This window comes from Mercenaria mercenaria, chromosome 5, assembly GCF_021730395.1.
Source record: "Mercenaria mercenaria strain notata chromosome 5, MADL_Memer_1, whole genome shotgun sequence".
In the NCBI taxonomy this organism is placed as follows: Eukaryota; Metazoa; Mollusca; class Bivalvia; order Venerida; family Veneridae; genus Mercenaria; species Mercenaria mercenaria.
The window spans coordinates 18,680,812-18,706,335 of NC_069365.1; the positions used below are offsets into that span (position 1 = coordinate 18,680,812).

At 32.8% G+C, this 25,524-nt stretch overlaps 1 protein-coding gene across 1 annotated transcript; it reads left to right on the top strand.

Annotated features, from left to right (window-relative positions):
* Positions 1-606: 606 nt before the first annotated feature.
* Positions 607-23,767, top strand: LOC128556908 (uncharacterized). The gene is made up of 4 exons (XM_053542820.1): positions 607-949; positions 3,884-4,413; positions 5,125-5,331; positions 19,170-23,767. The coding sequence occupies exons 1-4, from the start codon at positions 612-614 to the stop codon at positions 19,409-19,411; spliced, it is 1,317 nt and encodes a 438-aa protein (XP_053398795.1). The 5' UTR covers positions 607-611; the 3' UTR covers positions 19,412-23,767.
* The last annotated feature ends 1,757 nt before the right edge of the window (positions 23,768-25,524 follow it).

Here is a 25,524-nt window from a genome sequence, read left to right on the forward strand (position 1 = left end):
GTAGAATAACAAATAACGCACAAATATACCAGTCAAGAGGTAATAAGTTGGACTCCGTCGGTTACGACAAATTAATTTGTTTGAAACCTGAAGAGAAAACTTACATAAGGCATTCGTCGGCTTCTTTGTCTCGTATAAGAACTGTCAGTTACTTCCTAGGACTTGGTGTAAGCTCCAAAAGAATGCAAAGTGCAAACGACCACCCAGTAGTTACCCGGTAGTTACATGAAAACTTTAGTATAATGGCGTTACTAAAATCTGTTAAACTAGCAAATTAAGTTTGACTCTTAGTCTAATTGTTAATTAGGGGTAATGAAACGCCCTCTGGCACTGGCTTAAGCAAAATTCAACTGTTAACTCTTAACGATCAAACAAAGAAACTATCTAAAATCCAGTTTTATTCTTCTGCTATACAGATAATTCTATTCAATTAAAAAATATACTTTTTAAACTTTGTTTGTAAGGATTATGCACGATGTACCAGTGTCATGAGATATAGCAGGTCATGATTTCAGTATCGATTTACCTATTTACACGCAGTGTATATTTAAAGCGATTTGGTTTTAAATATCATTTTAATAATCGTTCTCTTGTAATGTGGATAAAACAAAATGGCGACAGCAGCGAAAGCGTCGGACTCTATACATGACTTCCCATGTTTTCCTTGCTCTGAAGACTGTAAGAATACTGAGGCATTGTTCCAGTGCGACGAATGTCAAACATTTTATTGTCAGAGATGTTTGGATTTTCACAGCAAGTTCATCAAGAATCACACCATACTGGATGTAACGGCAACGAAGACCAAACAATTACACAAACGTGGACCTGAATCAACTCCGCCTGTATCATCAACAGATGTGTGCGAGTACCATCACGGAAAAGTGATAGAAATGTACTGTGAGCTGCATGATGAAGTGTGTTGTACTGTTTGTATCGCAGTGAAACATAGGTAAAATTTCTTACAACGTCAATATAGTTTTAAATATTTGATTAATAGACAAAAAAGAGAATTCTTAACGTTTGTTTCTATTTTACATTTTGTTAAACAAGCTTAGAACGTAAGGTATTATAGCTTTACATTATGCCAGCTGTGATTCTTTTTTGTTGAATGGGTTTCATTCGTAGTGAAATGATCATCCATTAGCTAGGACAATGTAGCGATCTTCAAGATAATCAGGAAGAGATTCTAACTCTTTTTTGTGCTTTTTAATTTCATTATCATTAACGTTTCAGTTGAGAAAAGGTAAGCTAAATCGCTATATGCATCAGACTGCATTGCAAAAGAATAGATACAAATATCTAAATGTTTCAAATAAAACACAAACAAAATATTTATGAAAGCTGCAATGAATGTTTCACGAATGTCAATGTATAATACTTTGAAATTGCGATCATATTTCATACAGCTACACTTATAAGTAATTTGATTCTGAACAATTGAGAAGATACTAACTATCAGTACAAACATGTTAAAACCGTTGAAAGTAATGTCGAATGGACCTGGAACAGTGACATTTTGAAACTCCTCTTGTCAGGGGCAGACAATTCATGGATATTTGCAGCAAATCTCTTTTTAAATTGTCATATTTCGTTTTTTTTTAAATACAAAATTAAGAGATTTTGTTATAATGTCTTTCTAATTGTAACAGCAGGAGCATGTTTACTTTTAAGTCATACACAACCGCTTCGGTTATTTTAATAGAAACATGTTTTGTATTGGAAAAAAATGTTATATTGTATCTTTATAACATTGCAAAAACATTTTATATATTTTAGAAAATGACAATGAAATACATCGTGATTTATATACCGTCAATGATCCTTCTATGTTACAAAAGATATCCCAAAGTCCATGTGCACCGCCGTATGAACATATCTGCGGATGTCTCTAAATTGTTTTTTGTACTTTTAGCATGTGTAAATGTTGAGTTCTGCTCAACCCGGGGCTAGAGGGCGTGGACGGTAGCATGCATTTCCACTACCGTCCATGAACAGGCTCAATCAAACCGAGCCTGCAACATTTTCGTTTTTGTTGTGTTGAGCGACCTGTGGAGTTTCCACTTCTTCTATTTTATGAGATACGATTATATATTGTTCCAAACAAAACCATTTAAACAAAAGTATTAAAAATTATGTGATATTATCCACGATAGAAAATATGTTTTATTCTAAAAACCATTTCTCATTAAAAAAAGAAGGTATTTGGTATATGTTAATAAATCGCATAGTTGTTTCACTTGATGAATTGTAAGCGATAATTGAAAATGTAATAATAAATATCTGAAAGCCCGCCCGCTTAGCTCAGTAGGTAAGAGCGTTGGTCTACAGATCGCGGGGTCGCGAGTTCGATCCTCGGGCGGGGCGTATGTTCTCCGTGACTATTTGATAAACGACATTGTGTCTGAAATCATTAGTCCTCCACCTCTGATCATTCATGTGGGGAAGTTGGCAGTTACTTGCGGAGAACAGGTTTGTACTGGTACAGAATCCAGGAAAACTGGTTAGGTTAACTGCCCGCCGTTACATGACTGAAATACTTTTGAAAAACGGCGTTAAACCCAAAACAAACAAACAAAATAAATATCTGAAAAAGATTTTCAAATGTATTTTTGATTTATATAATCAGTAATGATTGAACAAAATTTAAATGGATTGAGGTATTGAGTGAATAAAAGTATACGATTTCCTAAATCGATTTGGCTCTCCTTTTGATATTTTGTTTACTGTAGACCTTTACTAAATGGGTTTCAGATTCAAAAGTGAACTTAACATTAAAGCTATATGCAACAGCGCTGTACAAATAAATACTCTCTTAGAGTCCCTATCATTTTTTACTGCGTTTTCTACCTTTCTTTGAACAATGTGAACAATATAAAATATTTAGTTTAGACTATTTTATTAAACCATTATAAAACGATCTATCTTCCCAGTATAGATTGACAATTTTAATATACAACAACATGGCTGTTATAGCTTGAAGAATTGTAAATAGATATAATTTTATTTTAAACACGTCCTTCTTCCTTTGCGTGACACTAATTAATATCGGTAGTTTTTATCTATTTGAAAGCACTGTAAAAAGTGTTTGATTGATGATACTAAATTAATATTATTCGCAACATAATGTCAGAAGCTGCATTTCACAAACTCTGAGTCAAGCAGTATACTATTTCCATCGTAAAATTTGATAAAGTTCATTTCGGTATCAATTAAGGTTTTTAAAATTGTCTTTTCATCCCTGTCTACAAATACGTTTATGTCCTCTTTACAAAACACAGACATTGTGAATTATGTAGATTGTCAACGAATTATTAAGTTTATAGCAGCTTTTTTATTGTAGACATGTTTTATCCCTCGCCGAAGACGGAGGGATATAGTTTGGCGTTTTCCGTCCGTAAGACCTTCCGTTCGTCTGTGCGTCCGGAGTCATATGTAGGATGTGATTTGGAATATTCAATTAAAACTTCATACACATGTTCATCACTATAGGGAAATGCGGCCCGTCCAGTTTCTCAATCAGATTGCCCGAGTAACATCGGGGTTATGGCCCTTACTATTCTATTGTTAACTACATAAGGTACTGTAAAAATGGCAATATCTGCTGCATATCTTTTTAAAAATATTTTTACCTAGAACCCTGAAACTTAAAATGAATTTATATCACCATAATGTGGTAGTGCACACAAAATGTCGTCAGATTTCGCCAGACTTCCAATAATTATTTGCAAAATTGACTTAAAGATAGTGTTGTAAAATGAATACAAAAAATATGTATTTTTCGTATATATGTAAGTGTCTTAGTTGGAAACATTGACATGGAAACGTTGATAATATGTAGTTGCGACCACCTGTGTTGAGTTCACGGTTAGTGGTAAAATTTCAGGTCATGCACGGGAGTGGAATATATACCAACAATCGCCAAAACTCTGCTGCGGGGAAAAGACACAGATACAATGAAGTTAAATCTAAATGAAGTTACAAGGGATCTACGAGTCCTTAAATCCAAGCAATCTGCATTCTTGACACAGTTGAACCAGCAACGTGACAAAATAGTCAATGAAATACAGCAGTTCAATGAAAAATTGATGAAAAAAATCAAAGAAGTAGAAAGATCTTCCATTGCAGAAGTCGAAAAAAGATGCAAGGCCATAACAGATGATATGAATCACGATATTAAGAGGGTTGATCAGATGCTAAATGATGCTGAGACACAGCTCGGAAAATTTACGCATGCCGGATATGGTGATAATGCTACACTGTTCATTAATTTGAAGCTTGCAGAACGACATATGTCCCAAAGAAAAGACTGCAGAACTGAGCTCTTTGGTAAACCATTGGAAAGAATAGACTATACGCTAAATCCGAGCCTTGAAGCATATGTAAAGCACGTTGAAGCTATGGGACACTTGAAGGGTGAGTGCATTAGAATCTTTAATATAATCTATTATATATTCTAAGATAGATTTTATGTAAATATACATAGGAAATTTTGTTTCAGTGCAGATCGAAAAATATTTCATTAAGGAAACACCAGATGCGACACTTAACTAGTGGCACTGTCTGGAGTGAAACATTAAAATGTGATTTTTATGGTATGTTTTGACATTTCCGTTAAAAAAACATAAATTAGACAGTCATCACGCCTGAAGATGATTGTCACACGAAGAGATTCATTATTTTTGAAGTCTGACAATTTGAAAAATAATGCTAAAACATAAAATTAGCTGAGGGTCTTTATGGAAAATTTAGTTCACGCCTGTTAAATAACTTAAAACCAAAAACAATCAAAATTTTAATGTTAAACAACGAATGTAGTTTTACTATATTCTCAAGCTGTCTCTTGCAGTAATAAGATGAACTCTTCTCAAATTCATTACCGCAGGTCGTCAGAAATCTTCTCTTCTTGTGACCGACATGAAACCTTTAAAGCCCTTGAGCATTACAAATTTAAATAGTTATACAATGCTTGTATAATTAACGTTCACCAAAGATTAATACGATAAATGATTCTCTAATTCGCATTTTATCTAAAATTTCGACTAAGTGTAACTACATACATTGTACGATACCAACACATTTTTCGACAGCAAGTAATAATAGATGTGTTGTTATTTACATTTTCAGTATCACGTCGAACAGTCACTCCATTTGTGAATATTCTCGTTCCAAATCCATACAAGGCTGTTGCGTCCCTCAAGGCTTCAATACAGTCAGATCTTGCTGCTGTTGGAATACGTTCCAAATTCATCCAGCCTTTTCAAACCAACGCTGATGTATACACGGTTGTCATAATTTCTGACATGAGCGACCTTAGCGAACTGCGCTTTGAAAGTAAGTACCACAGAATTACAAGAATTGACAATTTCGGGCAGTAAATTACGAAATACACACATTTTAATGAACCGAACATTTCACTGATTTTGTCAATTGCTTTTTACGAGGTATGTTTTTCAAAGCACACTTACACAAAATTAACATATACAAAATTAGTGTATGATGCCATGAATTAAACTACCGTGTTTAGTGTTCACGAGTCGAAATATGTTTTTTGAAGTGTTTATATGTCGTACGTCGCACGCTATTTTGCACAAATGCGTAACGTCATTTTGACGTCAATTTGACGTCCACTTACTAATTGAGAAAATAAATAGCAAAAATGCGTTGAGATAACTCTGCATATTCTTTAATGGTATCTTAATTTACAACTGTTGCTTTGAACACATTGTTGTTGTTATAATCAGTGTTGTTTTTTATCATTAATTATTACCGCCCGTTTCTTCAAATTAAATATATACGCATTTTAGACTGCAATTAATTTTATCATGTTGTACCGTGTTGATCGCAAACATTTATATCATCCTCCGGACGTTAACAAACCTAGCATCAACAGTGATCAGGACGATTATAACCTACAAAGAGGCAGGGCTGTCGCACGAGAATATTTGAAAAAAAAATATTTTCATTAAATCGTAAAGCAGTTAATTTTAGAAAATTACATTATGCATTTAAGAATATAACAGGTCCTGTGGATTTAGCACTTTTTTCATGCTAAATTCAGTTTTATACTCTGACTTTTGATTAAAACAACACCGAAAAATTAATTCTAAAACGACCAACAAATAACCCCACAAATACAAGAAAATCAGACAACGGTTATTTTGCGATAATCCTGCGCGTGCAGTGACGTCATCTGATCCAGGTGCGTAGCACGGTCGTAAAACGTAGTTACCATTTCTTTTCTAACACTGTTCATACTAGTATGTCTTGTTAGAATCGAAATAACAAATTTGCAAGTGTGATTTATCATAGAATAACCAGATTTTTCCTTCTTACGCGAAACAATATATCACTCAGTATGAGCTGTGCCATGAGAAAACCAGCATAGTGCGTTTGCAACCAGCATGGATCCAGACCAGCCTGCACCTCCGCTCAGTCTGGTCGGGATCCATACTCTTCGCTTTCAAAGTCTATTGGAATTAGAGAAACTGTTAGCGAACAGAATGGATCCTGATGCTCGTCTGGATCCATGCTGGTCGCAAACGCACTATGTTTGTTTTTCTCGTCGCGCGGCTCATATATTCTTATGCATAAGAAATCAAAACACGTGTTATCCTACGTTAAACAACGATTGGGAACTTATTATTTCATAAAGAAATTGTTTATAACCAGTTCCCTACAACCAGCTTAAGTACTGTTCAAATAACACCTTTTTTATTCACATCATGTGCGACACTACAAATGAAAAATGTTTCGTGCTCAAAATGAAATAAAATGTAAAAAGAAACAAAGTTTAATAATCTCAGTGCTTAGGACATACTTAAATAGATCTATATGCGTACAGACATTGTGTGCACTATCATAATAAATTAATAACTAACAGCGTTATCGATTAAATTTTGTTTTTTATTAAAGACCGCGCATTACAAGCAGGAAAAACATAGTTCGGTATCTAAGTCTGATGATTTATTTATATCTATTCAAAATACATGTAAAGCATCAAAATGTCAAATCAGCTTTTTATATTTTATATTTGTGCTGAAAACCTTGAAACTTCACATCCGATACTAGTCACAGTTCTGCATCTAGCGTTCTTGTTTTTGTTTAAGTGTACATGTTTGTGTTTGTGTTTTTTTTTCTTTTGGCGATACCACTCTCGCCTCTCCGCACTGCTCAGACAAGGGTGGGGTGGGGGTGGGGGATTGGGTATCCGGCATCTGAAAGTCCAAAGAAGATGGTCATGTCTTTTTTATGACAAACAATTACTAGTTAACAGAACTCTGGCGGAATCACACATGTGAAATACTAAGTATTTGTATTTGTTTGAGTACAGTGTCCCGTTCGCATTCTCTCTTACAAGATATTTTGCGATAGTGGCGATACGGAAAGTTACGATGGGGACGCGATGTTTTTCAATCGTAACTTAACGTATCATCGTCGTAACTGCACACACCGCATCGATAAATTAGTGCATTGCCATATCGTCATACCGCCTTAATTAATTTGCTGATCGCCATAGTAACTTTGCGATATCGCTTAATATCTTTTAGAGAGAATGTGATGACTAAAACACCGCAGTTTGAGGCCATAGAATTCGAGTACATGTTTATTATTTTTTCCCCTATGCTTATCATTATTTATTTTACTGCTGAAGTATAGTACGTCTGGCATTATTAAAATGATTAAGTTTGAAGCATTGTTTCACTTTTAAATTTTTAATAAGATGGAGATAGAATGAAATACTGAACGATTGAACTCACACTTCATTTGTGTAAACATCAGTAAGATAGAGTAATCATTGACAAAATTCATAACATTTGAAAATCAACTACGTATAGATACTGACCGACATAATCTCTAGTAAAACAGACAGATAAACGGACATACTGAAGGAACAAATCTTTCAGGCTTACTAAATGAAAGATCGAGTAAATAATTACCGGCTGGTCATGAATTCTTGCATACTCATCGGCTATTCGACTGCAAATAGACACACGGATGGATTGAATGGTCGATTGAGTGTTGCTTTTCATTATTTGTTACGTATATTCATTTATATCTATTATTATTACCGCAGTAAATAATACACAATTTGCGAATTTATTCGGGAAAAATAGAGCGAAAAAAAGAAACACTAAAAAATGGACGGCTGTAATTAGATTCGGACACTAAGCTGTGTACGAACTTTTTCGAATTTTATATTAGCAAACGAAATATACTACAATGGAATGATATATAAAGATAAGTATATCAAAACATACATTAATCTAGGTTATATACCAATGAAAGAAATTTAAAATACAATTCAGCTGCTTCAGGTCCTTTTTGATACAGTTCCTAGTTTTTCACTCCGTGATAGACCTATTTCCAACAAGACATTCATGCGTTTGCTTTAAGAAAAACGAAAAAGAAAAAAGGGTGTTGATAAGTATGCAGTGGAATACAAGTCAACTGAAGATAAGTACCCTCATATTGCCGCATTTCAGAAAGCGATCCGCAGAATAAACACCATACTTTCGTTTTGGGGTAATTAAAAAAAATAAAAATAAAAACAAAAACAAAAAATAAACCATTAATGAAAGGTATCTTATTTCATGAACAGAACAGAACATATACTTTATTCATTTTAGAAATGAGCCTGAATGGCTCTTATTCTATACAAACACATTTGATAGTATTATACAAGGTCAAAATATATTATTTACACACACAAATACAGTTTAATTTTACAGAATGTTAAATTGCAATACGTAAACAAAAAATACAACATATCTATCTAATTTGTCAATCATATAAACCAATCTAGTAATGATCTGTCTAACGAGGTGAACTATCATACTTTTACCTCATGGTATGATAACAGACATTGACACTAAATTAGAACTAAAATGCTGACAAGCTTAACTGTTCTCATTTTCAGCGCCTTTTCAATAAAACTACATAATTTTTTTAAGACTTTGTTATTTTCAGAGCTCAACAGTTCCAACAGTTTAAACATGTTTGGTCTGATAGAATATTTTTTTGGTATATATTTCTTTCTAATATCTTTGTAAAATACATTCCGTAAGTTAAAAATTGCCAATTTTTTTTGTTCCCAGGATTACGCGCAAATGCGCTAAACTGAAAAAAGCTCCATTTATTAGGGATCTTTTCGACTACGCTACACTGCGGAAGCACATTTTTGACAGAATTACTGCTACACAGCAAAATGACCTACGTGAGGGAGCGAGGGAGTAGTTATTGTGTGACCATGTGAGTGAGGGACTGGGGACGAAGCAGACTTCTTTTCATTTGAAATTTATCAATTAAGACACCATGACTGTACCTAACGATTTTTATTCTTTTTGTATGCTCATTAGAACATAAAAGTATTACCCTCTTTGATTTATATATATTAGAAAATTATCCAAGAGTGACTGTTCTACTTTTGAAAGCTGTATGTGATACATATATGTATATGCGTATATGATATTAGGTCTGAAGGAATATGTAATATAAATTCGTTTAGAAAGTAATTTAAAAATACTTCCATTTTCGTTGCACATCAAATAAAATGACGCTTGCCATGCAATTTTCTCTTTCTTTATAGGTCAAGTAAATTTTCTTACAGAACATTTGTTTTTTGGACTGGACCTTAGATAAAAATACTGTTACGAAAGTGAATATCATTATTATCATTTTTAAGGACAAAGATGAGTTTTCATGTTAAAGGACGAAATGAATATAAAATAAGTAAGATATAAAATGTTTATCATTTATAAGATTGACCAATTATCCAGTAAGTTTTACACGTGTAGCTACATTCCAGTAACATTTTTCATCTAACAGTTAACTAAAGTTCTGGGGTTGATATTGAAATGATAAAATTATGCTCTATAATTCTGTTTGCTTCTGTTTGTACAAGCTTTGCTATACGTACCGCAGCGTGTTATGGCGTTTTTATCTTTAGCAGTATGTACAAAACGTATATTGCTTTATATGCTCTGTGTAAGATTTTTTTTCTCTGTTTCTAATTTATTGTTTTGTTCTTATTTTCGTATAGAATCGGAGGTATCTTTAAAAGAATCAGTATTGAAACATGGCCGGTGCTTTATTTTAAAGTACAAAAACGTCACGCCATAGTTAAGGCGATGTATATATAATCAAACAAAATTACGTGCGTTCATTTTCTGTTAATAAAAAAACGTTGTTCAACTAGCTTGAGTTTCTTCGTTTTACCTTTTTGAAAAATAGGAAATCAAATACAGTTGTAAATGGGTATAGGATCGAACTCACTGCAAGAAAGTTACTGAGACTGTTACCGCTAGGCCAACGAGATCAGTGTTTGCACTGGAAACGATAGCGTATGGACTTAATATTATGTTATTAGTTTGCTTGTTTACATTTCAAAATACAGTGCAGCACCTTAAAGCAGTTCCGGGCAATGATATAATATGCTTAAATTTTCTTCAACATTTTAGTACTTGAGATAAATTGGAGTTTATTAACTGTGTCCACCTGACTGAAAAATGAGCTATTATAATAATAATAATAATAACTTAAGTATATTATTTTCATTATAACTTTCTCAATATCTACTGAAAAAATGCAGTTTGATAATACTGATAAATTCTTAAATTCTTATTTACAGAATTTGTCGTACATGTATCTTAATTAGGGCTTAAACAGTCCATATACAAAATTTCCGTTGCAAAGGCTAATTCCTCGTTATCCTAGCGGAAACGCGATCCGTCATTTAATTTTCGTCGTGAGTTCGGTTCCCACACCTGTATAATCTGTATTCATTTAATTATTTATCAATAAGGATCCAAAAGGACACCTCAAACCAGTTCATTTATATCCAGATTCATCACTTACTGAAATATGTTATAATTAACACGTAAATATGTTTAAATGCAATTCGCCTTAATTATGTTATAATGTTTAAGAAGCCCTTCTGTGACATTTCAAAGCACAACGGGTTAGTTCTATAAATGTTATACAAGTCAACTACTGACTGACTTTATAAAATCATTCCCTTTAAGTGAGAATGCTACTGTTTGTTTATTTACATTCTACTAAAAGAAAAAATCCCCACGACCCCCTGGGGTTTTTGTTTAAAATTTTTATTGCCAAAATACATAATAAACGATAACTAGTCAATTGACATATAATAGGCAAAAGGTCGACCCACAAGTTCCGCAATTTTAGAAAGGGGTCTTCCCTAATGCAAATTTTTAATATTTAATTTACACAATGACAAAATCAGGTACATTTTGGGAAAATAAAAAATTTACAATATAAACACAAAAAAATGGAAAAAAAAAAAAAGAGTTGAAATAAGTTAGGTACAAGACATGTTACTTAAAAAGCAATCACATTTGTGATTAGTGCAATGTATAGTAATGTAAGAGAAAAATGATGAATTAAAATTTGCATTAACATTACTACATTGGGGGAAAAAATTTTTTTAAAAAAGGGGAAAACGAGTACATGTGATTTATAAGACAAACTTTTTGTGAAGTCAGTGTACAAAAGATATAAGAGTAAAAAAAAAGAAATAAAATTTCCCAATTGCATTAACAGACTACATTTGGGAACAGAACAAAAAAAAAGAAACAACGGGGTCTTGTCAATAATAAACTTATTAATTTTATATGAAAAAAAATTGAATAATATTGCCTGCTTATGGGGGGGCCCAAAAAGCTTTTGGGTTATTTTATGAAATGTTGCGAGCGAAATTTTGCAGTTGTCTTCATATACAATTCGGAATTACCAACTAAAAGAATTTTGGGTTTTTTAAAGGGGATGAAATTGCCTTAGTCGTAAAAAATTTTTTAATCCTTTGATTTGTATATATCGTAAAAGTGAAAAAAAAATTTTAAACGTTTTAAAATATCTTTCCACAAAAACAGTTTGAGTCCTGGACGAGGGGTTGCAAAATAAATAAAATTCAAATTACTCACGCTTTCTAACCCCTTGCATAAATTTATAGAAATTTTTTTCCCCCTACAATCCCTTTTTTGGGTTTTCTGTGTTGGAAAAACGGTATTTTTTAACAATTTTTTAAAACTTGAAAAAGGTGTTAGTGGCTCTTAAACGGGCCAAATTTTTTCCAAATATCAAAAGAAAGGCACAAAGGAATTAAAAAATCTGAGTTTTTCGACTGAGGGTTTTTAAAATTTTTTAGCTTTCTTAAGTTGTAATGGTAGAATTTTTGACAAGTTTGGAAAAATATTTTTCAAAACTCGGGGGCATCACCCTTGCGAATTCTAAAAGTATTAAAAAATTTTTTATATAAGTCTTCAGATAGTGAGAGCCAGTTAATTTCCGATATAAATTTTGAATTTAGCAGACCGGGGAAATCCTTACAATACGGGCTGCTTCATGGAATTTTTTTTAGTTTTCTTTTTTTTTACTGAGTACAGCCGTCCCCCACTACGAATATATTCTAAAACAGGTCTTAAAAAGATATATATATTTGTAAAGAGTTGTTTTTAGATTACTTAATTTTTTCATCATACCTAACAATTTTTAAGCTATGTAGTTTTTGGTCAATGTGGTATGCCATTTTCCTTTGAACTTAGTGTTAAACCAAGGGTTTTTTTTGTCGTTCAACAAACTTTCAGGTACGTTATAAATTTTCAAAAATGGTTTTGTTGATATTTGTTGTAAAGTAAAAAACATGCTTCTGTTTTTTTCGGATTAAAATTACAACCATTTTTTAGACCATGCATTTATCATGGCAAGATCATGGTTAACAATTTCCTTTAAGTCGTCAAGAAATGTAGTACATGCTAAAGAAGTGTCACCGCAAAAAGACTCAATACAAACAAATTTCCCCTTGTCATTAAAATATACTAGAAAAAAAGGGGGGCCAAAGGGCGACCTTGGGGGACCCCCCATTGACGTGAGGGTTTGATAAAGAAGAGCCCAACAAAAACTTTCTGGTTTCTGTTTCCCAAGATAACTCTTGGTCCATTTTAACAAATTCCTTTGATACCATTTAGTTGATTTATAAAGGAGACCTTTGTGCCAAACTCTATCAAAGGGCCCTTTGAGATGTCACAAATACAATACAAGTATAAGTTTTGGTACTAGAGATTTAACAATTTGATGGACATATCTTATAATTGATAAACCGTAGAATGTCCTTTCAAAAAGCCGGGTTGTTTAAGTAAATAAGATTATAGCTACCAATGGTTATACATGTGTTGTGTAGAATTTTTTCCATAAGTTTTCCTAGACAACTTAAAAGTGAAATAGGACGATAATTAGAAGTCAGTTTTTATTCCTTTCTTAAAAAGTGGCATTACATTGCTGATTTCCAAATTTCAGGAAAAACACATTCTGACAAAGACCAATTTAATAATGTACAAAAGGTTGGAAATTGTTTTTCAAATATTTTTCAATACTTTATGACTAATTAGGCCTTCACCGACCGCTTTATTAATATCTAAGATTTTAATTATGTTCTGAATTTCTGATCATGTATTTCTATAATAGATAAACTACATCTGTATATCGGGGATAGCGATGGCACTTCATCAACGTCATCAAGGTGTGATATTGATGCAAATATTCTTTTAGGACAATTATTTTTTCAGAGTCAGAGAAGGGGGACTTTCTGTCCGCAGTTTTACAATTTTTCAAAGGGGGGATAACTCTAAAAAAATTTTTATTTTTAAGAAAACTACCCCCAAAGCTTCCAAAAATTGTTTTTGATTGTTTGTTTTCAAATCGAAAAGGGGGTTCCCCCAAAATTCAATAAAATTTTTTTCTCGGGCATGTTTTTTTAAATTTTTTTTACTTTGTTTTTTAAATTTTTTTATAAGTTTTCCAAGGGTTTTGTATTATGGAAAAAAAATTGCAAGGGTTTTTTGTTACACGGCGAGAATACATTTATTTTTTAATCATCCCAGGGTTTGCGTAGGGTTTGATAGTGATTCTTTATTTTATAAAACTTTTTCATAAAATCTAATATTTTTTTTCAGAAAAAAAAACTGCCCCTCATTAACGTTAATAGATTTTAAAAACGACCAACAGCTTTTGCAATAAGTTTTTAGGGACTAAAAGTCGGCTCAAAATTGAAACCTATTTTCCTTTTTTTGGGACTTTTGACAAAAAACGGGGTTTTGAAAAATGCCAAGTCCTTTATGATCATGATATTGTCGGAACTGAAAAACGTCACTGTTAGACACAAAAATCATCAGAAAACTAAAATTTGGGATCTTAATGTAGTGGGTCGCCGTGACCCGTGTGGGATTTGTGACTACATTTCAGATTATATAAAAGATGATCTTTTTTTAAGTGGAAATTAGTTTAAACTGATCTTCTTTTATATCCCCAAACGACAATTAAGTTTTCATTTTTTCTAAAGCTTTTAGCATTCCGCAAATCGTTCCAAAATGCTACAGGTTATTTGGGGGTCGGAAAACCCGGCACAGTAAAAAAGACTAATCCAAATTTTAACTCAAAAACCAAAAGCATCTACTGAAGGATTTTCAAATTCTATTTTTCGGCAAATACTTTTTTTTTCAGAACCGTATAAAATTCCATTTGAGTGGCATGAATCTCGACGAACAAACGTTGTTAAAACCTTAATAAACATTTTTTATTTTCAACAATGTCTAAGATGGGTCCTTGGAAGCAGAGTATGTCGAAATCAAGGGGTTATCTTGTATAAATTCAATTTTATTTCTTAAAGATTTTTAATTTAAGTGAAGGATAGATAAAACTGGGATTTTTTTTTTCATTATTTTTGAGGCCTGGATTTTGTTCAACTTCCGAAAATTAGTCAGATAAATAACAAAATGCAAATTTTTTTAGAAAAAAATATGCAAAAAGGACATAATTTTTCTTAACAAGTAATCAAGATGTAAAAAAAATAATTAGCAAGTCAGAGCAAAAAAAGTGCATGTACATTTTTTCTTTCTTAAAAAGTTTTGAACTTTCCGTAAAATCCCCTATGGCCGCTCATAGGGGTTTAAACATTCCCTTGGGTAATATGTCAGTGATCACTTGAGATATCGCCCAAAGATGAAGGGAAACAGTACAACAACATAATAGTATTCACCGTAGACAAGAAAATTGTATAAGCGGACAAAAAAAAAAAATAAAAAACAAGCAGGAAAACAAAAAAAAAAAAAATAACTAAAACTGAACAAAAACGAAAAAACATTTCTATGAAGAGGAATGGTTGAGTAAAAGTTTGAAGAATTCACTAGTGAACGGGTTTTGAAAAATGATCAAAAGTTATATTTTGTTTTTAAATTTTACATAAGTGTTAATATCAACTATTTAAAAAAAGTCACGGAGATTAACAGCCTTTTACGAAAAATTTAAAAACACGTGAACACAAATTGTACAAACATATATACACATTTAAATATTATTTATTACATAAAAAAATGCCCTTTAAGTTTTTTTCGTTGAATTGAACGCATGTATTATTTACTATTTGGAAATAGTAAGGGGAAAATAACAGCCTAAAAAGAGAAATAGAGCATGCAGTGTACCAACATTTCATACATTAACACATAAGCTCTACAAATAAATTAAAAGATTTTGTGACTTTTATTTTCCTAATGTTAATACAATATTTAAAGAAGTTTACGGAAATATTACGCCCGTTAGATAAATATAGACCAGGTACACAAATATTTACTAAGTATAACATTATATATGTATTTTATACAAAAAAATGACCAAAAGTTTTTGTATTACAAAGCTGTAAATATCAATTTTTTAGAAATATCACGGAGAGAATAACACCCATTAAGAGAAATATAGACATGGTACACAAAAAATCTACATATATGCACATATAGTCACATTGCATTAATTTTATAAACGGGTTGAGACCCAAGCAAAAATACAAATATAATTTAAAATTCCTGCAAAGAAACTCGCATCGTTTATAATGTGTAAAATATTGACTTGTCGTGCCCGAAAAAAGCAAGCCAAAACGCATTTATATTCCCCAAAAATTTTTTTCAAAAACTGGGAAATTTTTGCTCTATATTTTTTAACATGAACTGTATATATGTTTTAATATTGGAAATTTGTCGACTATTTTTAGAAACGTTACTCACGAAAATTCACGAGTTTCGGCTGTCTGACAGAGTTTTTGGGCACGAACCGATTAACTTTTATGGATAAACGTTTATTGTTTCAGTTTTAATACTGTGTAAACTTGTTTTTTACTTTTTGAAAATAAATTTTAAACAAGGAAAGATGCTAAATTCGCAAAATATATAGAAAATGTAAACAATGGCAAGAAAATTCTGTTGTTTTTTTTTTTTTTTTTTTTTTTTTTTTTTTTAATTTTTAAAACCGGAAAAAGTCAAATCGCAAAATTTAAAATAACACCTTTTTATAAAGTTTTAACGTGTGGTTTCATATAAAATAAAAGATTTCTACTGTAGCCTTTTGTCGTTTAAAAAAGTAAAATGCACTTTTGGACTGTTACATTTTAATTAATAAAATGAGTTAGTGTTTTCTGCGAAGTATAGCCAGTCTTTCGATCTTGGCTGGTAAATCAAGAAAGGTCAAGTTGGTCTTCGGACTGAAGGGTGCACTTTTGACTTTTTGTCTTTCCTAAAATGTTCCCGTCGGCAGACCCTGCTCCAATCAAATGTCTGGAACCACCAGCCCCTAACTGGAACAAAAGCAAACGCGTTTTCCCTGGAGGTCTTATAATATACCCCCCGGGGGGCCCCTTTTTCCTTAACAGACCGCCGGAGAAAACATTTTGCCCCAAAACGGTATAAAAATTTACATAATGTCTCTTGGTTTAGTGAAATTTTTTTGGTTTTCCCACCCTGTGACTTTCGTCTATGTCTTCAAAGAAATGCTGCCCCCATGTCACTACCATGTTCACCACAAAGTGTCGGTGTTTTCGTCCCCCAGTTTCTGGCACCCAGATATACGCATTTTTTTCTTCGTGAGTATTGTTCATGACGTCTAGCGTACTCTAGACTTTTAAACGATTTCGAAAGGGTTTGCATTTTCTTTTTTAAGTTTCCCAATTTGGGATGTTGAGAATTTTATTTTTTTGTTTATTTGTCAGAACACCTTACATTCGGCGAACCAAAATTTTCAATCTGACCTTGAAAGTTGAGATGAGGGATTTGAGGTTTCCATTTTTTCCCCGGAATTGTTAGCAAGGCCTGCTGTGGTTGGGGGGGTTTTTGTGTTCTTTTCATCTAAGTCTGTACCTATTGAGACGAGAGATCCGCCGTGCCCAACCGGGAGGAGTCACCTTTGGCGGCGGCCTCCCGACTGGGCACAGTGGATACTCCTTTGCATTCTGTTGAAGGTGGTGGACTCATAACAATATCTGCGTATGTTTTATTCTTTTTTAAGTCGTTATCAAAGTCTTGTGAGCTTAATACTCTCTTTTTAGAATTATTGGAAGACGGAGTATGAAAAGACATTTGAAAACTGTTCTCACTCAATAGTATATATAGATATATTTTGTATTTTTGTATGACACATTCAGTTTGAAATGTAATATACTGTTCCTTTCATTTAAGCACTGTGCACTACGTATCAGTAAACAAGTTAATCCGTTAGATTCTTTCAGTAGATAAATACTTTATTGTCAGTTAACAATGATCAGATTTACATTCATATAGCACTGATATTTCTGATCACAGGTAGACAGGTGAACACAGGTGGCAAGGTATCTAAGTGTACGTGCGGTACTTGTAAATATGAGGGACATTACTTTTACGTTTATCGATTTATCATGTCCTTATCCCTGCAAAGAAGTTGGGAGAAAGCAATGCTGTTGTACTGGAGACATCTTCGATACATTACGTCTTTTAAATCTTCTTTGATAGAAAATGTTTCATTTTATGTGAAACACATCATGTCGAAACAGTAGGCATAGGAAATAGAGACCAATATAATTTTACCTTTACTGATCCTACCTGTCTTGTATTACAAAACCTGTTCTATGGTGTTATTTGATATAAGCAAAGCTGTATTATCTTCACTATAAAATACTAACTGGTATTTCATTTTATTATCGGCTTGTTAAAAGTTATTTTTTACCCTAAGTAAGCTGACAAAAACATATGAAGCAGTTTTAAATGGTAAACATATGAATATATCCTAAATCCTTTTTGTTGTGCAAAATGGTATGATATTGTATCTAAAACTGTTTCCATTTTTCACTCAGTTGTGTAATTTCAAGATAAGTACGAAACTAATAAATATCTCTGCTTGTAAAGACTGGTCTAAGGCAAGGATTGTCATTCTGTGTGGAAAACAGCTTTGAATTAAATTTTGTTTGTTTGTTTGTTTTGAGTTTAACGCTGTTTTTCAACAGTATTTCAGTCATGTAACGGCGACAATTTAACCTAACCAGTGTTCCTGGATTCTGTACCAGTACTTACCTGTTCTCCGCACGTAACTGCCTACTTCCCCAAATGAATTATCAGAGGTGGAGGAGGAATGATTTCAGACACAATGTCTTATCAAATTGTCACGGAGAACATACGCCCCGCCCGAGGATCGAACTCGCGACCCCGCGATCTGTAGACCAACGCACTCCCTACTGAGCTAAGCGGGCGGGCTTTTGAATTAAATATTAAAATTTCTGTTATTTATATAAACAAAACTTTAATAATTTCACATTAATTTTGTAAAATCATTTTTGATTATTTGAAGGACTTAGAAATCTGTTCTAGACACAGGTCTGTCCTTTGGAAAAGTAGGCTGGCCTCATTTGTGAAAAAGATAATTTACAGTTCCGGAAAGTTTCCCATATGTTTTATTCAATTGTCTGTATGAAGGAGAATTGCAATGATCTCTTAGTCTACCAGAGATAACCGCTACTTTTTACCGTTTGGAAATGTTTGTCACTTGGTCTAAACTTAATTGAAACAACCTATGTATAAATCTTCAGATCTGTGACTTATTGACTAAACTGATGCAAAGCGGTGATTATAGTTACTTTGTAACAAAGTGAAATCTGTCTCTGCCGGTAGGTTTGTATTTGTCTAATTCTATACGTAACCACTACATAGTTTGTACCTTTTTTCTGATTACGCAAGGGTATTATTCAAGTGAACTTTTACAACTTAGAACTGTTTTCATCTCCAACACTGCAGCTAATCAGTATTTCTTTCTCGCGTTTAAATAAATGGGTTCGATTTTCAGGTTTTCTTAAATTTATGTTTCAGGAGAACGTCATTGGAAGATGATATTACTCAAAGTGGAAGAAAGTCGTTCCTGGGTAGATAAATTTAGTAGTTTAATGACAGTTCCAACTGGTGATGAAATACTCCGTTTTCTAAACTGGGCGAATGTTGCCGCTAGAACATCCATACATTTCACATACAATTCTGTATGGAACAAGTACATCTTCAATCAGTCGGATAAAGCTTGTGCCATGAAGATGGTGGCAGAGACAATAGATAATTAAACCATGCACACAGCAGTGGTTTGTACTTGAATGCTTTCAAAGGATCGTTCAACCTTAAGAAGATTGTCCTAGAATTATCATTATCATTATTGATTTGTATACTAGCGTATATATATATGTGTCTTTGTAATAACAAATCACTCATTAAACTTTACATCATGTCTATCAAAAAAATGTAATATAATTATATCCGATTAAATTGCAAATTGCAACTCGTGTCTATCAATGAAGCTGTGACATTATTATATCCGATGTTTGATTTAAAGCATATATTAACCTTTCTCAGAAATTAGATGTCTAATTATTTCAAATCAAAGGATACATGTGAAATAGTACAACATTTTGCTTACGAAATTTATCACCAACTGTAATTTGTTGTTGAATAGAAGCATTGTTTTTGAGTTCAGGCGCGAAGGATTGTATCACGAAAAGACCAGGAAAAGTATAATAAGAATATGAGCGACAAGCAGTGATTCTATTAAAGAGAAAAAAATCACCGTATTTCGATTCGAACACGATATCAAGGATTATTGTCTACATCATCAAATATATGCTTGCTTTGTGTGGTTTTCTGTTCTAGCGCGCCGCTATGCTGTTGACGCTGTGACGTGAACGGAAAAATAAATTTAGTTGTGTTAGAATTACAAAGAAACATAGAAGTACGTGAACATATACCTCTATTTGCCTGTAATAATTATTTTTTTTTTTGTAATTTCATGTTGAAGTACGACAATGTTTTCTTTTGATTCTAGAACTATTACATTTGATATATATATTCAATGTTAAATGCATATGTTATGTATTAAATATGGTGTATAGATGTAGCGGTGTGTTAATCAGAATGCCATTGGAAAGTAGGTTAAATTGCAGAAATGGTGCAGAGCTGCGTTGACAGCTAGGGTATTTAAGAACACAAATGAGTAATGTGAATCTGGTTTTGTTTTTCAGTTTTAATGGTAGATATTTGCTTAAGACTTCAGTTAACTCGTCATTTAGCTATGTTAACTACAATGTAGTACCGTTTGTAATATGGAATATGTAATGTTGAGAATACAAATACATTTTATTGAGTGCAAGATGATAGTTTAAAGGTTATAAACCTAAATTGTGCATATACGTCATTTGTATTTTTGTGTACTGCGATTACATGTTTAATATATTTGTATAATTTTACAGAGGTAGCTGGTTGAACCTGTGTCGATATTTGTACTCAACCTGTAAGTATGTCAAAAGTGCGCATCTTAGACAGTTGTGCGTAATTAGTTTGTGTGTTCCACTGGCACCAGAACAGAAAGAAAATGCCTCTGTACATGTTATACCTTACCCCTAGGTATTCTATAAGAACCATGGTCATGAAGGGGAAAATTTACTAACCCGTTTCAATCGCGCATTTCATACTTAAAACACGCAGTTCGGTAAATGTGTACTATGGATATCAAACACGTGGTGATTTATCTTCCATTGTGTACCGGTCAATTTCTTCAATACTTCTTATCTTAAAAGACCGGATGTTCATTAGGGAAGGTCAAGCAAGTTTTTTTCTGTAACGTTGACGAAAGCATAAAATATGTTGATAATCTCAGCAATATGGAATATTGAGACAAGGTGACTGGTGCACGATGGAAGATAAATTATCGCTTGTTCAATATACTAGGTATCCATACACCGAACTGCGCGTTTAAGTTGAGAAATTTACGATTGAAACGGGTTAGTATATTTTCCCGTTCATGACCATGGTTCTTATAGAATACCTAGGGGTAGGGTATAACATGTACAGAGGCATTTTCTTTCTGATCTGGCGCCAGTGGTGTGTTCCTTCTGCATGCATATTTTTGTGTATATTTATTACTTCTTTGTTATAAATGCGTTCGTTTGTGTTTCGGTGTACATACGTTCAGTGTACGTGTATACAGTTAAAAATACACATATTTTCCTGTGGAACACTGTATGGGTGGCTGCGTTCTTTGAATGTGAGTGTTCCTGTGAGTGTTCCTGTTGGACTTTTGTCCTTATTGTTTACTTCCCTTGATGAAAATCCATACTCAAACAATTTGTTTTATCAGAAATAAGTCCACGAAGATCATGAAAAGTAGCTTATGGTATTCAGGTACACTTCAATCATCTAAATTAATAGTTTTGAAAATGAGCTCGTTTCGAAAAAAAAAGCAAAACATTAACATAATAGTCTATGCGCTTAGGTTGATATGTCCAGATAAATTAACTCTAAACATAAATGTTTGTATGTAACATGATAGTACTGTACTAATGTATCTGTAGCGATTTGGTTGATTTTAAATTTTGCGCTACAGTAGTTCTATATTTAAATATAATCTCTTTTATCAGATAGGTTGTCTTAAATATTTGAACATCTCCGATTAATTTTTCCGTGATCAAGATAATATTTGGGACAATTTCTACATTTCTTTAATGTTTTGAGTGGAATCAAATAATCAAAAATATAAAGAAAACAGATGTGGATGTAAAATGTGGAACACGCAAAGTTAAAACGTTTTCAACCCACCATTTTAGGATCTCCATTGAAATGTTCACTAGTTTGCTCAACTGTCTGTCCGGCCTTATTCTAAGCGTATGATTGTCTTTTAAATGTAAATGATGTGGTAATTTCAAATACCGCTGAACATCCTGTTAACCCTTGCCAAGGCGGACTTGAGTTAGGAAGACAAAACATTGTTTCATAAAATGAATCAGGGTTCCTGTTATTTTTTAAATAAACAAGGACAAACAAGAAAACTGCATTCAAAGAAATCAGCTGCACATACAGACCCAAGATGGAAATATGGATTTAAATGTATACACGTACAAAGCGAATGAATACATGTACACATTAATACAAAGAGGGCAATGATAATAACATAGAAGTAGCAGTAAGTGGCGAATACACCACTGAGTGGTTTGCTAAGGTTATACTTTTTTCTATATTAATTGTTACTTGTATATTGCTTTTCGGCAAATGACAATAGTTATCCTTTTATATAACAAAAACGTTTTTAACTTTTAAGGTTATTTCTTACTTGCTGTTATTATTATTTACTTTCGCATTTTGTTAAAATATACCTAAGCTTTATGATATTTTAAATGTTTCGGTAGGTTAGTTACTTTTGGTAAAAGAAACATTTTATCTTGATAAAAAGACAATTGAGTTATATTTGTATCAACTTTTGATTTAGAAGTTCAGCAATAATCTACAAACTCGATGAAGCATTCTTGTGCTTTTATCAGGTCATCCGATAAAGGACATATTAATATTCCAAAAGCACTTTTTACTCTTTCTAGGTCGAAAGCGTAAGTTCCGTCTTGTCTTGATACAAAGAAGGTTTTCATATCATTGAAAATAGAAAATAGAGTAAATAGTACAGTGAATTTGTCTTTTTTTTAAACATTTTCCGCATTTGAAATGAGAGAAACAAAATCTAATGCTTAAAGACATATTTGCTACGAGATCAATAATGAAAAACAATTCCCTTTTAGGCTTGCAGTTAAGATTTACATTTATATTCTGGGTTACGGCAGTTTTTAATCCGTTAGTTATAAAATATTTTCCTTGGAGAAAGATCTAACACGTTTATAGTTCTTTTTTTCGAACTCTTGGACGAAATGTTATCCTTTAAAGAGTGTTAATTTGGAACACGTAAAAACCAAATATTACATACTCGTCTACGTCTTGGGTGTACCTCTTTAATTTTTGACCTACACAGGAAAAACATTACTGAGATCAGCTCTCTGCAGATGCGGAGACCCTGAGACTGTTTCTCATTTCTTGCTCCAGTGTCCTCTTTACACCATGCATAGACAAGAAAGCCTTGGCAATCTCCCATGTACTAATACAGTTAACAATCTCCTTTATGGAGATGAGCACCTCACGTTCGACCAAAGCAGTCAGGTGTTTCTAAAAGAGCAAAGCTTTATATCTTCTTCTAAACGATTCGGTTAATGACATAGCCGGATTTGTGGTATTCGTATTTTGGACTGGTGTCTAGAGCTGTTTTAGCCCCTCCTTTCTTTTCTTTTCTTTTCTTTTCTATTGATTTTATTGTTCTAACTCATTTCTTACATTAAATTTTTATTTGATATTAGTAACGTGACATATACACACATTTAAAAGAGTCAGTATACTTAGGTTATTTCTCAAGACGCTTTACCCCAAACAACTTCACAACTCCTGAAAATTTATTCAACGCATAAATTGAATTATCTCGTTACAATGTTTATTAATACCATACTGACCGTAACCTTGTACATTTATAGTTGTAAATTTGTTTATTGGAAAGGAATTTACAAAAGCTATCAGCTTGTTTTCCAATCCATGTATTTGACGTGTAAAAATTTGTTGTACATGTTATTAGTATGTTGCTTTAAATAAATATTGTTTAAACTAAAGAGTGTTAATTATGCTTATAATGATTCAACCACCACAAATGTATGTTTACGTCATAGTAATTGAAGATGGGTGTAAATATACAAACAAATCCTCTCAGCTACATGATTCTACAAGCTTCAGAAGACTTTCCACAACTACGATACTCAGATACTTACGGAAATCGTAATACATTTAAATGCATAAACTTACAACCAAAGTAAAAATGGAAGATACTTGTAAATCATTCTAGACTATTTCTCGAAACAATGAATTTCTATAATGAAAACATCTAGTAAACAAAGCAGGGCTTTCATATTTTTCTCATTTATTATAGTGTATTGCTTTTCTCTTGCAGAAGACTTCCAATCTGTTTTTTCAGCAGACGGATTAGATAGAAAACAGATATATTTGTGCCATGTTTATTGTTACAAGATAGGATAAAACAAATTATTAAGGTAATCAAATGTGTTCCTTGGCAAAGTTCGGAGAATGGGACTTTATTGCCGAAAAAGACATTATGCCAGTATTGCATTCGAAGAAAATTCTGTCAGAATAGTTTTGCCTGGGGAACGTTAACATTACTCTGAAATATAGCTTAAGTTGCTGCACCATTATATGTAAAGAAAATAGATTGCTTTCCTTCTAGACGACTAGTAGAAGATATAATCATCTAAGCATACCATTTGTAAGTTGAAAGCAATAAATTAGCAACATACTATGTTACGCATTTTATATTTCAGTCATGTTGAAACAGTGTAATTAATGCAACAACTCATTTGACAAAGAAAAGAAGCAAAAGTAAGAGCAAAAAAGCAGCATACTTAATTTGATCGAATCTGTTCATGGAAAGTAATACAGAATTGAATGGATTCATGACCCCTAAGGACTAGAAAATATGTCAACTCTGAGTCCTTACGGTACTAACAGAATTCTGTTACTTGTAATTTATAAAATTAGTAAGAGGGTAAATTAGAAGCACAGACCACAACCAGCAAACTAACAGCAGACTCACCTCACAGATCTTCAATACTTTATACAGTGGAAACCCCCTAAACCGGGCAAGCTTGGGAACAATTAAACATTCCAGTATTTAGAGGATTCCGGTTTGGGGAAGATATCCTTGATTTGTACTGTAAGAGACGTTTATACAGCTGCTGATGGTTTCTGCTTTATCATACAATCGTTGTCCTAAGAATGACTTTTTTTTAAACATCCGCTACAAACATTTTACACATTTCTATAACGCCGAATCGTCTGACATGTACATAATGCACGGCTTTGAAAACTCCTTGCAATACACTGTTACTGAAATTAGTTTGACCAAAGGCCATGGAAATTAGATTCGAGTTTTGGAGATGAAAATACGTTGAAAATGACTAAATTTTTGCCGACTTTCGTCGGGTTTCCGAGTTCCGGAAGATCCGGTTTAAATGAGATAGTTTTCTTATAAAAATAGAAGAGGAATATTCGGGACCGACTAAAGGTTCGATTTGTGGTGGATTCCGGTTTTAGGAGGATCCAGTTTGGGGTGTTTCCACTGTGTATTTCTGTTACTTAGTGCTGCCAAATGATTTCGAACAGAGAAACAGGAAATCGAAACATTTATCATTCTAGGACAACGGTTTGCCAGAAAGATACTTCTTTATGAAAGCCATCTGCACACACAAAACATTGGAACCATTCCACGAGACAACTTATTGCATTCTAATACCATTACTTAAGTTCAATATAATGA

Coding starts and splice junctions, on each gene's coding strand:
- LOC128556908 (XM_053542820.1), top strand. CDS start 612: ATGGCGACAGCAGCGAAAGCGTCGGACTCTATACATGACTTCCCATGT. Junction 950..3,883: donor TGTATCGCAGTGAAACATAG/GTAAAATTTCTT, acceptor GTAAAATTTCAG/GTCATGCACGGGAGTGGAAT. Junction 4,414..5,124: donor AGCTATGGGACACTTGAAGG/GTGAGTGCATTA, acceptor TTACATTTTCAG/TATCACGTCGAACAGTCACT.